General features: G+C 38.3%; 1 protein-coding gene across 6 annotated transcripts in view; it reads left to right on the top strand.

Moving 5' to 3' along the window:
- Nucleotides 1-15,905, top strand: part of LOC126297586 (rho GTPase-activating protein 190) — a 296,415-nt gene that overhangs the window by 278,006 nt on the left and 2,504 nt on the right. For all 6 annotated transcript variants that reach the window (XM_049988556.1, XM_049988559.1, XM_049988558.1 and 3 more), the window contains 3 exons: nt 4,603-4,734; nt 14,274-14,324; nt 15,751-15,856. In XM_049988556.1, the coding sequence (XP_049844513.1) occupies nt 4,603-4,734; nt 14,274-14,324; nt 15,751-15,856 (289 nt within the window). The remainder of the gene's footprint in view (nt 1-4,602; nt 4,735-14,273; nt 14,325-15,750; nt 15,857-15,905) is intronic.

Below are 15,905 nucleotides of genomic sequence, written 5' to 3'. Positions count from 1 at the left end.
GCTAGCTGCGCAGCATTTGTGCACCGCCGCCGTCAGTGTCAGCCAGTTTGCCGTGGCTACCGGTGTTAACACTGGTAGCATGCCGCGACAGCGTAGACGTGAACAGTATGTGCAGTTGACGGACTTTGAGCGAGGGCGTATAGTGGGCATGCGGGATGCGGGAGGCCAGGTGGACGTACCGCCGAATTGCTCAACACGTGGGGCGTGAGGTCTCCACAGTACATCGATGTTGTCGCCAGTGGTCGGCGGAAGGTGCACGTGCCCGTCGACCTGGGACCGGACCGCAGCGACGCACGGATGCACGCCAAGACCGTAGGATCCTACGCAGTGCCGTAGGGGACCGCACCGCCACTTCCCAGCAAATTAGGAACACTGTTGCTCCTGGGGTATCGGCGAGGACCATTCGCAACCGTCTCCATGAAGCTGGGCTACGGTCCCGCACACCGTTAGGCCGTCTTCCGCTCACGCCCCAACATCGTGCAGCCCGCCTCCAGTGGTGTCGCGACAGGCGTGAATGGAGGGACGAATGGAGACGTGTCATCTTCAGCGATGAGAGTCGCTTCTGCCTTGGTGCCAATGATGGTCGTATGCGTGTTTGGCGCCGTGCAGGTGAGCGCCACAATCAGGACTGCATACGACCGAGGCACACAGGGCCAACACCCGGCATCGTGGTGTGGGGAGCGATCTCCTACACTGGCCGTACACCTCTGGTGATCGTCGAGGGGACACTGAATAGTGCACGGTACATCCAAACCGTCATCGAACCCATCGTTCTACCATTCCTAGACCGGCAAGGGAACTTGCTGTTCCAACAGGACAATGCACGTCCGCATGTATCCCGTGCCACCCAACGTGCTCTAGAAGGTGTAAGTCAACTACCCTGGCCAGCAAGATCTCCGGATCTGTCCCCCATTGAGCATGTTTGGGACTGGATGAAGCGTCGTCTCACGTGGTCTGCACGTCCAGCATGAACGCTGGTCCAACTGAGGCGCCAGGTGGAAATGGCATGGCAAGCCATTCCACAGGACTACATCCAGCATCTCTACGATCGTCTCCATGGGAGAATAGCAGCCTGCATTGCTGCGAAAGGTGGATATACACTGTACTAGTGCTGACATTGTGCATGCTCTGTTGCCTGTGTCTATGTGCCTGTGGTTCTGTCAGTGTGATCATGTGATGTATCTGACCCCAGGAATGTGTCAATAAAGTTTCCCCTTCCTGGGACAATGAATTCACGGTGTTCTTATTTCAATTTCCTGGAGTGTATGTGCCCAGATATCTGCAGTTTTTGTAGAATCACTTCTAAGGTCAGATTGGAAAACATTGTGTAAGAGCATCACCTATTGATTGTTATGCCAGACTGGTTTATATATTCTGTCAATTTTTTCACTATTTAGACTATCAAAAGCCTACTTGAAGCCCACATAGATATTGTTGACTTCTGTGTTATATTCATATGCTTTGTCTCAGTATGAATATATGGTCCATAGTTGATCTATTAGGGCTAAAGCCTCACTGATAACTGCCCAATATGTCTTTCACATATGGGTCTAGTCTCTTATATAAAATTCTGGGTGAAATCTTATATTCCACATTCAACAGAGTATCCCTCTGTAATTGTTGCCTTCCTTATATATGACTGAATTACACCCTTTGTCCATTCTTCAGGAATTCTTTCTTGATTCCAGATAACCAGATAAGTTTATGTATCCATCTGTATAAATTAATGCCTCCTCTCTTTAGCAGCTCAGCAATTATTCCATCAGTTCCTGGAGATTTGTGAGTTTTTGACAGTTCACCACCCTTTATACTTGTGCAAGAGTAGGCTCTTCTATTTTTGGTTCTTCTGTGTTCTATAATATCTGTTGCTCCCCATCAGTGCACTCGTCCTCCAACATTTCTTTAAAATATTCTGTCCATCATCTCCCCTTTCCTGTCTGCAAATTTCCATATTTGTACTTGCAGCCTATTATTTAGGTTTTTACCCTTATGGACCTTCTTTTAACTTCTTGTAAAACTTTCTACTCTCATTCCTGTTTAATGCTCTTTAATATCCTCTGTCTTCCTTTTTAAGGCTTCTCTTTTCTTTCTTCTGTACATCGTGGCTGCTTCTGTCGTCCCTTCATTATGCATAACCTAGATATTTTATTGGAAACTTTAATCTTGCTTTTTTCTTCTGTTGCACCACGCGTCTACATTCACCATAATATGACTCATCATTTCTAGGTTGGGTAGAGTTCCCTGTTACGTCCTTTACCACAGTTCAGAATTCTCCTAGTTTTCCCTTTATATGCAATATCAATCCTTTGCTTCATTTTTGTAGCCACATGTTAGTGGACTGAGTCTGAGTTTGCTTCCAAAATCGTGCATACATTTTCAGTGCCGCTTGCCCATGTTTTGGATACCGACATATGCTCAATTTGATTTGTATCATATATTCATGGAATTTTGTGGTCCCTTTGTAAACATTTTTTCTTGAGATCATGCTTACTGCTTTGAGAGCATTAGCAGCCATGAACTGGGCAGTTCTTAGCCCATGTGGCAGTTAATGATTCAGACTTTTTGTAACTTAACCAAGATTCTAGAAGGAGAAAGTATTTGTTCCCACAGAACAAAAGAAAGGTGTGATGCATGAAAAATTTAACCTTTTAATCTCAAATTATCCCAGACTTTGATTAGTCTACCTCATGATTGTCTATCTAAAACATTGATCTTTTCACATGTAGTCCAAAATTTCCTGTTGATTTCTGAAGACAGACATATAGTGTGGGTAACACTGACCCATCGGTACTGATTACAGAGGGCGTATGTATCTTTGTTATTACTGTTTAGCACATGTTGCTTCATTAAATCAGCTTAAACGTGCTGTAGCATACCAGGTTATGCACATTGGTAGTGTTGTCGTTTATAATAGTTACAGTGTGTGCTGTGTCTTGACTACAGGTGATGTGGTGCAATGGTTGGTGCACTGGATTTGTATATGGGAAGATGAGGGTTCAAACCCACATCTGGCCATCCAGATTTAGATTTTCCGTGATTTCTCTAAATTGCTCCCAGCAAAATACCAAGATGGTTCCTTTGAAAAAAGGGCATGGTTAACTTCCTTTCCCATCGTTTCATAATCCAGACTTGTGCTCTATCTCTAATGACATTGCTGTCGATTGGCAGTTAAACTGTAATCTTCATTCCTTTCTTCCGTGCATGTCTTGATCTACTGTATGAATCACATTTGTTCAATTTTTAGTTGGTATGTCCCTTTTAAAAGTAACAATTTATGAAGTAACAAATTTCTCCTAGTTGTAGAGTAATTATGTTGTTTTGAGTATGTTTCCTAGTTGGGTTTCCTTTCCTCCCGTTACTTCTTGTTATTTGGTCACTTAGAAACAGTACAAAAAGTGAAGTTCACTTCAGTATTTTATCAAATAAATGTTGTATTATTTGTGCCTGCTTCTTTGTTCTTATTTTCTTCATACTAACATTAGTGTTAAATCTGAACTGAACCATTTTCCATATTATGAAATATAATTTGATTTTGATTAATGTTGACATAAAAGTTTGTAAATTTGCTGGAATGTATGTTAACGTGAAAGTGTTTTATAATACTTAGAAGTATGGCGATTCTGAAAGTCAGTTTCCTTTACCTGCACAATTGAATTGTTTTATCGAAGGTGAACAATTTCAATTCTGTGTCTAATTAATCATGACATTATTCAGGAGGTAAAATGGATAAAAACTTAGAAGTAAATATAGGAATTTGAGCAATGCTACAGATGTTTATCATCTAGCAGCCAAGTTCTGTAACCGATTGTCTCTCATATTTCACCCAAAATGCTTCCTCAGGTACTATAAACACCATGTTTAGCATTTAGCTGCCTCGTATTTGAAGAAAAGGAGAACAATGGTACTCTTTAGTGAATCGATAGTGCCACATTCCGTAGACCAGTATGTCTGCCTGGTCCAAGGGACTATTGGATCAATCTGTATGTTTAATCTCAGCTACTTTAAACATACACCATAATTAACTGCCCCAAACTCTCACCTATTAGGAAGTATACACTTCTGTCCCAGAAGGGTTTTTGGTTGGCACCCCTGCATTGTTGTGTCTGATGTAAGAATAGGAATTTATTGATATCAGCATCCTGCAGTTAATACTACTTGTTGTTTAATTTAAAACATTGATGCTATTCTCCATGCTGATGTTAAATGTTATTGTGTCACAAGTTTAATGATCAGCATTAGAATTCAAATTCCCATTCATTAATTTTGTTGTGCCCTGTACCTCTCTCTCTGTTATTTTATTTTTTATTTTTTGAAGAAACGTATTGTTCAAAAGTTAAATGACAATCTCAGTTTTGTTTATGTGCCTGTTGACTGCTCAACGAGTGGCAACCTTTACTCGTTCCATTATTTTTAATCCAAATAAGACTTCACAGCTGTTCATAAAGTTGTGAAGATTCTGTGAGGAAATTTATTGTGATTTATTGGGCTAAGAAAAAAACAGAAGTATTGTTAGAGTGAATTATAACACTAGTGACCTTGTTTGTCTATCCTTTGTAGTTGCTGTGTTATTACATAATTTATGGGTAATGCAATCAATTGCAGATCCTAATTTTGATATCCGTGAGCTTGACATTCCTGTGAATGCTGTTGCTACTGCACTGAAGGATTTCTTCTCGAAGCGATTGCCACCACTTTTGACACAAGATATGCTAGCTGAGCTTGAAGATATCTCTGGTAAATCCATAACACTTTTACTATGAGTCACTAATGTAGAAATAGTCTGTGGTCCTATTATTGAAGTTAGTATTTCATAACAGCACAGTTTAGTGAGTACAGTTTTTATATTAGTACTAATGCAAATGTATAGTAAAACTATTTTTAATTGCACGTATGAAATATTTAGTTGAACTGTGTAAAGCAAATGACAGTTAACAGAATGCGTTGGAACTCCTAAAGTTGTTTCTATAGCAACTGGAAAAATAAAGTTAACCTTTGTTTTGTATAAAACAGTTTAGTTACAGCTTGTACATTTTTTTGCTGTAGCAGAATCCTTTTTCATTTCAGTACCCCCATTGTCACCTTATGTCTCTTTCCTATCCTTTCAGCAATCTGTCATATTTCTAGAAAGTAAAACATACCTTTATGACAAAAAGTTAAATTTAAATATGTCTATTTTTGTCTCCCCTTCTCTCTCTCACCAAGTTTGATGCCATTTAAATGTTGTAATGTAGAAATGTATAGTTAAAATGTACTGATCACAGTTCAATGATTGTGACAAATTTTTTTCCTGGTAATCTGTTGCTTGGTTTTGTTCTACTTATATGCTTTTCACACATGATTAACTGTTCAGTTAACGGAACCATGCCATTTATTTTGGACAAATTTTTGGGTTTTAGATTGTCCTCTGATACTTACCTTGTGTTCCACCTTTCATTGTAGATAATATCTATAATAACTTTTCATAAGTTTGCCAAGATAAACTGCTATTTAATGCATGAGAAAGTCATGATAATAAAGGTGAATGTGTTAAGACTGTGTGAATATAAAAAATAGTGTTTCATTGTGATGTATATTCCACATTAAATTATTGGTGCCCCTGTAATTGGGCTAGATGAGTTAGTTCTCAAGTACATGAAATTGCCTGGTGTGAGTTAATAGTCAGTGTTAAAAACTTAGAAATTATTCTTTGCATTATACTGCTACAAGACACATTTGTATTGAAAAAGAAATGAGACAGAAGCTTTAAAATCAAAACCACTGAAGGGATCACAATGTCGTTGTCTGCAGTAGATGGTGTGGTCTCTATAACAGTGCTGAGGCTCCAAGCTCCCCACTAGAGGGACATGGATGCACACTCACGTGACAACAGAGGAAGCACATGGATGTGTTGACTGTTCACTGCACTCAGTAGTGCTGAAACAGAGAAGCGAAGGCCGTAAAAGAAGAGAAAGGGTTATAATACATTTCCTTACAATGCAGGGGGTGCGGGAAATGGAAATTAATCAAAGAATGGCACAAGTATATCGAGAGCACTGAATGTTGGTTGCAAATTTTGATGCTCAATCCAGCCTCTCAGGCAGTGTTGCCACTGTAACTCACCAGTCTTCAATAATGAGGGCATCCACCTGCTGGACAATAATATTCATAATATTGTATGGCATTCCAGATCATGCATCATTGGCCAACAATATCTGTCCCTTTAATTGTACATACCATGTCTTGGCATGTGCAACAGACACTTGTGCTACTGTTTAATGAATTTTCATTCCATGCACCCCATCCAGTGCTGATAAATGCATTGCGCCCCATTGTGCTTCTTTTGAAGCCTCACTTTTATCGTTTTTCAGCACTACTGAGCGCAGTGGATAGCTGATGCATGCACATGCTCACTCTGTTGTCACGTTTGTGTGCACCCCTGTCCCTCTAGCAGTGAGTTAGAGGCATCAGTGCTCTTATAGGGACCACACCTTTTTACATGAGAAACAGCATTACGATCCCTTCAGCAGTTTTCATTTTACAGACGCCAGATCATTTCTTTTTCATTGGCCCTAATACATAGGTTCTCTTTAACTTAATATAATAGTACCCATTTCTAGCTTGTTTTGCTCATCTTCAAGCATGTATACATACAGATATATGTGTTATTTAATGATGAAATATCTTAATTAATCTAAAGAAACACCGAAATACTACAGCTACATTTGTGCACTGTTATGCTGATGGAGTGGCTGGTGAAGGTGGGGTGGGGGCAAAGTAGATGTCCAATGGTATCTGGTGTTGTTATTAATTTGGTCTGGTGCTCAGTGACATATCTTGTTTTCTGTTTAATTGGCAAACAAAGGGATTACTATAGAGTTAAATGTGCCCCCAGGAGACAAATGACAACGTAACTGTTAGTGTCACACCTGGCACCTAATGAAAGAATATAAGAATATGAGCGTATGGAATATCAGATCAACAGTGTGACTGGGTTGAAGAGTTTATAGCAAACAGAACACCACATGTCATTCTGAATGGAGAGAAGTCTACAAACTTAAAGAAACTTTCGGCATGCCCCAGGGATGTGATACAGGAACATTACTTTTCACAATATATGTAAATGACCCAGTAGATAAAGTCAGAAGTTCCATGAGGCTTTTCACAGATGATTCTTTTGTATACAGAGAAGTCACGACACTAGAAAACTGTACCGAAATGCAGGAAGACCTGCAGAGGATTGACGCTTGGTGTAAAGAGTGGCAATTTGACTCTTGGGTGCAGGGCCATCATAAGTTGACTTAAAGTGCATAACAACATATTGGGAAACAAAATCGATACTCTCACTAAGGAAGTGATGGCCTCAGGTATAGAAGACTATTAACACATTCCAGCTGAGGATCTCTTACCAATGTACAGGAAGAGGATATGAAATGAGTAACACAAAGAATGGCAAGATTCCCAGACAACTAAAGGAAAATACTATGCGCAAATAACATCAGTGCTGGTACCCAGGCCTGGGTACCATTGACTGACGTGGCCACACAAATTTTCGGTTACCATGTTGTCGTTGCAGTTCAACCACGGTCAGTTCGCGTAGTATATTGCATAAGCACAGTACCATTTCCACTTTGTGACATGAAGAAGTGGAAGACACAGATACTTTTAGGATGCATCAACTGATGGCACTTTACATCAAAGCTGCTGATGTTTGAATAAGAAATACCAGTTACCAACATTGATACCAACATTGTTAGCAACCTTGCAGTGTATAAAGAATTTTACTCCTTTCTAATGGAAGTGAAAAGAGAGAGATGAACTAACTAGTGGGAACTAAATAACTGAGTATGTTATTTCAAGTTGTTTTATGTTAACATCATTTGTATTTTGATTTATCAATCTCTACCTGTTGTATGTAATTATGAGGTACTTAAATAGGTGGCTGAGTGGGAATACTCAAAAGCTAGTAAAAGAGGAACAGTATGTGAAGTATGCAGTTACAAAATTTTAATGTTAATTGATTATATTAACTGGCATTATGCTATTGATACCTTACCATTCACCTACTTATCTACCACCTATCTACATCTACATCCATATCCATACTCCGCAAGCCACCTGACAGTGTGTGGCGGAGGGTACCTTGAGTACCTCTATCGGTTCTCCCTTCTATTCCAGTCTCGTATTGCTTGTGGAAAGGAGGATTGTCAGTATGCCTCTGTGTGGGCTCTAATCTCTCTGATTTTATCCTCATGGTCTCTTCGCAAAATATACGTAGGAGGGAGCAATATACTGCTTGACTCCTCGGTGAAGGTATGTTCTTGAAACTTCAACAAAAGCCCACACCGAGCTACTGAGCGGCTCTCCTGCAGTGTCTTACACTGGAGTTTATCAATCATCTCCATAACACTTTTGCGATTACTAAATTATCCTGTAACGAAGTGCGCTGCACTCTGTTGGACCTTCTCTATCTCTTCTGTCAACCCTATCTGGTACGGATCTCTCACTGGTGAGCAGTGTTCAAGCAGTGGGCAAACAAGTGTACTGTAACCTACTTCCTTTGTTTTTGGATTGCATTTCCTTAGGATTCTTCCAATGAATCTCAGTCTGGCATCTGCTTTATCGACGATCAACTTTGTATGATCATTCCATTTTAAATCACTCCTAATGTCTACTCCCAGATAATTTATGGAATTAACTGCTTCCAGTTGCTGACCTGCTATATGGTAGCTAAATGATAAAGGATCTTTCTTTCTATATATTCACAGCACATTACACTTGTCTACATTGAGATTCAATTGCCATTCCATGCACCATGCGTCAGTTTGCTGCAGATCCTCTTGCATTTCAGTACAATTTTCCATTGTTACAACCTCTCGATATACCACAGCATCATCTGCAAAAGACCTCAGTTAACTTCCGATGTTATCCACAAGGTCATTTATTTATATTGTGAATAGCAACAGTCCTACGACACTCCCCTGTGGCACACCTGAAATCACTCTTACTTCTGAAGACTTCTCACCATTGAGTATGACATGCTGTGTTCTGTTATCTAGGAACTCTTCAATCCAATCACACAATTGGTCTGATAGTCCATATGCTCTTACTTTGTTCATTAAACGACTGTGGGGAACTGTATCAAATGCCTTGCGGAAGTCAAGAAACACGGCATCTACCTGGGAACCCGCGTATTATTATTATTATTATTATTATTATTATTATATAAACTGCTGGGTGTCATTCCTCATTAAATTCCAAAATATGCTTCAAAATAGAACTCTTAAAATTCAATACTTGTTATTCAGAGTTCTTTCAATTTATGTATTCCTCGCAGTAGTTTAAATCATCATTTTACTGTATTTTGTTACTAATATATATGTTCTATAACAAAACTTTTATGCTCATTTTCTCTTTAATCACGGTTATGTGAATTATGCATGCAGTAACTTTTTCCATGAGCAAGTAGTTTTTACTCATATTGCTCCATTGAATCTCAGAAAATTATATAAAATTAAATATGCCTTCCAGTAATACAATTTCTCAAGATCTAAAAGTGTTTAATTAGACCATGAACTGTGTATTACTTGAATTTTACACCAGTGTGCCACTCCCTCAATTTTATGGAGAGAAAGTAGCCCCAGATCCATTAGGTTAGACATGTTCGCAAGCTAGTATTAGGATTTCAACTGTGGCAGTAGCAGACATTTGCATATCCTATAAGAAAAAGTTTTCTTTGACAGATGGGGTAAATAACCATTATTATCTGTATTATGTTTTCCCAGTAAAGAAGTGCAATCTGGAATGTCGTTGTTTTTTCTTTTACTTGTGTTCAGTAAACACAATTTCATAGTGTAACAGAGAAAAAAATACTACTGCCATGGATTTTACAGGTGCTGGAACAGTTTTCAACGCCTGTGGAGCACTTTAGCAAATGTAAATCCTCAGATTGTGTTGTAGTTCTCAGATGGGAAGTAATGCTGTCACATTTTTAGAAGCATGACACAGTGTTTCAAATATTTACTTGACTCGTGCCTGAACATATCCAAACACAGACTAGAAATGACCATGCAATTTTACTTTTTCTTTACTGTGAACAGCTACAACACCAATCTTGCTGTCAGCTTCCCCATACCTAAATTATCATAGAAAATATTAAATACGTACAACTTGCTTATTAGTTGTTTACAATAAAGATGTGTGACTTGGTGTCTGAGTTTATAAGTTTTACAGTTCAAATACAGTAGTCTAGAGTTCAGTACCCAGTTGGTACTAAATTTTTTGTATCAACTATCATTTCTTTCATACCTGGTCATGACAGATGTATGTTACAAATGCTAAGTTGCATCATGGTTTGGAGTCCATGTTAAATTCTAGATCATCTGTAACTGGTTGGATGAATCAGTTCAAAGGTCAGAGGAAGGCCATGCATGCCATCTCCCAATAGGACATAGCACAGAAAAACACTGTAATGGCCAGTCCAGCCTTTGGGGTAAGGACAGTTTCATTTACCTAGTTGGTATTTATTCAGCAGGAATGTACACTACCCCATGGATATTTTTTTGCCATATCTTAATATGTGATCTCCAGTGGATGCTTTAAACCCCATTCACCACTTGTGTTCAGATGATAAAAATTATATAAACTGCTTGCAGATTGTGCCATGCCCTAGGACAGGGTCTCTGCAAAATTTTACAGCATTTCTCTCTTCGATTAATTTCCATACAAAAAGCAGTAGTTCATTGGTGCTTACCAACAAAGAAATCTACCACTAGTTTATTTTTGACACTTCAAATGTCAAAATTTTACTAGTAAATTGCCGTATCATTCATAGTAAAATCTCTGAATCTATCTCCCTCCAGGAAAGCTGTCAAATCAGATCATACTTGGAACCAAGAGCTGGATGAAACACAATGTAGAAAGCTCCAATTTAGACACCATAAGAAGTGAAGTGTTTGTTGCAATTGACAAAAATATTGTGTCTATCAAGGCTGAAATTGCGTCTGACTGAGTAGTTACTAGTACATGAGTAACCGTCGTAGGTGAACTCAAGTTAATCATTGGTAACTTTTACCAGCCACTTGATTCTGCTGTAGCAGTTGTAGAACCATTTAAAGAAAGTTTAGTGCAGAGGACTTCCATCATACAGTATTAGTTTTAGGTGACTTTAACCTACCGAGTATATACTGGATCGTCTGTGGATTCATTGAAAGTGGTACAAACAGACAGCCTTGTGAAGTAATTCTGAACACATTTTCAGAAAACTGTCTTGAGCAGATAATTTGATAACCCACACACAGTGGAAATATCTTAGACTTATAGTTGCAAACAGTCCTGACCTCACTGACAATATCAATATAGAGCCAAGAATTAGTGCTCATGATGTTGTTATAATAAGGAAGTTTGCTGAAGTTAATAAATCTGTCAAGAAGGCTAGGAGAGTTTTTATGCTGGGAAGATCAGATAAGATGTTGTAACATACTACTTAGAAAATGAATTTGCATAATTTAAATTGTAGTTTAAAATCAAAATGCCTTTTACATGCTGCACATTAAGTATATTTTTATTTATTATTTTTTTCATTTAACTTCCGCACTCAGACTCATTTTGCCTTATTCACAAGGTATCTTCAGTATTTGTCAGACCAACATCTATTACATTATTTGTAAGCTAAGCAGCTTTTTCTAATGTGGCAAATGGATTGAAAGCTTGCACTTTCCTTGTTGTCACTGTTTTCGAAATATAGCACTGTAACTGCGATTTTCCATGTCTCATTTAGTTCTAATATAAAGGGCATAGAGGAATTATGGCCAAAGTATAAACTAATTGTAAATCATGCTCTGGAGAAAAGTGTGCCAAGTAAGTGGATTAAATGGAAAAGATCCACCATGGTTTAACACCAAAATTTAGAAAATACTGAAGAAACAGAGGTTGTTGCTTCTTGCTTCAAAAAGAATGCTGGAATGTTAAACAAAGGTTAATAAAAATTTGTGCCTCTATAAGAAGATCAATGCGTGATGCTAGAAGTACTTCCACTATCATAGATTAGCAAAAGATCTTGCTGAGAACCTGAGAACATTCTATTCCTGTGTAAAATCACTAAGTGGGTTGAAGGATTCTATTCTGTCATTCATTGAGCAGCAGTCTCGTGTGGCGGTAAAAGACAACAGAAGGAATGTTGAAATTTTTAATTTTGTGTTAAAAAATAATTCACGTGGGAGAATCACAGAGGCCATCTTTTGACCATCACACAGACTCCTGAATGGAGGCCATAGGTATAGATAGGCATGCCTGACATTGGGAAGCAGCTGAAAGACTTGAAACCAAATAAGTCACCAGATCTGGATGGTATCCCTATTCGATTGTAGAGTATTCTTCAGTGCTGGCTCATTACTTAACTGGCTTTTATTGCAAATTTCCCACCCAGTGCAAAGTCCCAACCAACAGGAAAAAACTCCTTTATATTAGAACAGTAAAAGAATGGAGCCACAAAATTACAGACCAATGTCTTTAACATTAGTTTGTTGCAGAATTCTTGAGCATATTCTTAAGTTTGAATATAATAAACTCCCTTTAGACAGAAAAGCTTGTGTCTGCAAATCATTACAGTTTTAGAAACCATCACTCATGGGGTAATTCAACTTATCCTTTTCTCACTCAATGTCCTGCAAACCATGCAAGAAGGGCAGTGGGCAGAGTCCATCTTCCTAGATTTCCAGAAAGCATTTGACATGGTGCCCCACTGCAGAATGTTAACAAAAGTCCGAGCATATAGAATAGGATGCCAGATATGTGAGTGGCTCAAAGACTTCTCAAGTAATAAAATGCAGTATGTTGTCCTCAATAGCAAATGTTCATCAGAGACAAGGGTATCATCACGAGCTACGTATGATTGGACCACACTTGTCATCTACAGGGTGAACCAGAACTCCACTCAAAAACTTTCAAAGGTGATATAGTATGGACCAAAACAAGAAAAAAAAATTCTAGTAAACATGAGCTCTAAAATGCATACCTTAATAACTATGAGCATATATTCAGCAGAAGAGATGTGTTTCGTAGCAGTGAAGGTGAACAAGTGCTCCTAGCTCTTAAGGTAAGAATTCTAAAGGCCATGTTTACTAAATTTTTTCCTGCTTTTGATCTGTACTGCCATTTAAAGTTTGTCGTTGGATTTCTGGTTCAACTGGTATATATGTAAATGATCAGACAGATAGGGTGAGCAGCAATCTGCAAATGTTTTTTGACTGTACTGTAATGTAGGGGAGAGTGTTGTTGTCAAGCGACTAGTGACGGATACAGGAAAATGTAGAAATAATTTCTGATTTCTCATTCTCATAACAAAATTCTAAATCAATTAATTCAGATTCAAGAGACATGTGAAAATTCCTAATAAATCTTCACCACAGATGGAGAACAACTCATACTGACAACATTATCATAATAGTAATGCAGTTCTGTTACTATAAAAATTACCTACATCTAGTAGTAAGTGTGTGCTCAAATTTTCTACCCGCCTACAAATCTCTCTGCATTACTGATATCTAGTACATAGGGATTTTTTTTTTAACCAAGTCCACTATATTTAGTAGCTGTTGCATGCTATATCATGAGACACAAATACCTTATTAGTTCATTCCTGTGCTACTGAGAACCATTGATATTGCAAGCAGACTCCAGTGTACCACTTTCCCTGGCTAATGTAATGCCATATAAGGGTAATAAGGTAATAATAGAGTTTGTGAAATTAAAAGTTGGGAAATGAAATACACACCTTCTTCATCTAGGTTTATTATGTGTCATTTTGATCTCACCCTGCTAGGACACAGTTTTGGTTTTTGAGCAGTTTCCCACTTTAATAATTTTCTTCATATTTTCTCATGCACATTTCTACCTCACTCTGTTCTATACCAGCTGCTTTTTTACATGAACTGTAAATACTTTTTTTAGTTCAGATAATGTTTGTCCCCACCCCCAACCCCCCCTGTTCCTTTGTTACTCCTCAACTGTTGCCCATTTGTGTTGTCCATAATGTAAATGTTCATCCAAGATTCCAAGGGGATAGTGGTAAAGACCTGTTAAGTGTCAACAGCTTTCTTTTTCTTTTTTAAATGTTCATTTTGTTTCATTTCATCTACGTACGGAGAATTTTATTATTTTTGCATTTGAAATGTTTTCTGGAATATATTGTGGTGTTCTAATGCCTGTGACAGGTGTATTGCTAGAATTATAAACAATATTGTTATTCATTACTCAAATGTTGAATTAAATAATCTGACATACTTTATTTTTATTAGGGGCGAGAAGAATCAACAAGCAAGTTTCTACTGCATACCTGAATCTTGAAGGTATAGTATCTTAGTAGTAGTAGTAGTAGTAGTAGTAGTAGTTGTGGTGCTGGTTGTTGTTGTTGTTGTTGTTGTTGTTGTTGTTGAAAAGCTTGCTAGTCACTTACCTACTGACCTTTTTCATGCATGTGAAATCATACCATTGCTGAACTGACATTGCTTTGTTATTTTGATATATTCACAAACTGCGACACGGTTTCGAATTGAACATTGGCCCAAAAATAGAATAAATTTCCATTACTTCAAGTCTATGGTCACAAATTTTTGTCACCGGACTTCCGGTTGTGGCCTATAATGACCATCTTCAGATCTCCAGAAAAATATGGGAAAAACACAGATACAACTAGCAGATTGTCTACAACTGGAAACAATAAAATAAACCATGATGAAAAGTATGTGCATTTATGCACTTTCAATATGATAGGCATACCTGTTTTTTAAAAGCATGTCCTAATATATTGGAACCATCATGGCGTTATCAAATGCTAAACACAAAATCAGCACCAGCATCATCAAACACATATAAATAATAGTATGCACAAGAGTCATCTTGTCGGCAGCACTACTGTTCAAAACAAACTGCCAAACAGTAGCCATAAAATGTTTGTGTTGCAAGTCACCCACCATACAACCCGACAACCAGAAGTGATGGTCTGGGGTGCCATTTCTTTTCATAGCAGGATCCCTGTGGTTGTCATCCATGGCACCCTTATAGCACAGTTATATGTCAATGATATTCTGTGCCTCATTTTGTTCCCCTTCACGGCAAGCCATACTGGGCTTACATTTCGCCAAGATAATGCCCACTCCCACATGGTAAGAGTTTCTACTTGTCTTCATGCTTGCCACACCCTGCCTTGGCTATCAAGGTCACCAGATCTCTCCCCTGTTGAGAACTTCAGGAGCATTACAAGCAGGGCCTTCCAACCATCTCAGGATTTTGACAATCTCACATTCTAACTGGACAGGATTTTGTAGGATATCCCTCAGGAGGATGTCCAACAACCCTGTCAAGCAGAGCGAAGCTGAATAACTACTTGCATGAGGACCAGAGGTGTACCGACACATTAGTAACTTGCTCCATTTGTGAAGCTCTCTCTCATGAAATTGTAATCATTAGTTTCTCAGCACACATACATCACAACTACTGATTTCTGTCCCGTTGTGGTGCATCTCCCCCCCCCCCCTTTTGTGTGTGTGTGTGTGTGTGTGTGTGTGTGTGTGTGTGTGTGTGTGCTTTATCATCACTAATGATTTACTGGTGACTAAATGTTATTTTGTTAATGTGACTAAGTTATATATTAACTTAAAGAGTGTAAATGGACTCTGTAGCCTTTGCTTTGAAGTTAGATTTTCAAAAAATATTCAAGTTTTTTATGGTTTCAGATCTGCATTTTAATGTACATTGTGCTAATTCATTTTTCAGTCATCACTGACAGAAGCTGCCGTCTGTTAGCATTACGTGCTCTGTTGAAGAAACTTCCAGGAGTAAACTTTGAAGTGCTCAAGTTTATATTCCAACATTTTGTCAAGTTAGTATGAAAAACTGATTATTCATGCAGTGTGTTTATATCTGCTTGT

The sequence above is a fragment of the Schistocerca gregaria genome, chromosome X (genome assembly GCF_023897955.1).
Source record: "Schistocerca gregaria isolate iqSchGreg1 chromosome X, iqSchGreg1.2, whole genome shotgun sequence".
Taxonomy (NCBI): domain Eukaryota; kingdom Metazoa; phylum Arthropoda; class Insecta; order Orthoptera; family Acrididae; genus Schistocerca; species Schistocerca gregaria.
Note: the sequence above shows the minus strand (reverse complement) of the source record. Positions and strands in the feature narration are given on the sequence as shown.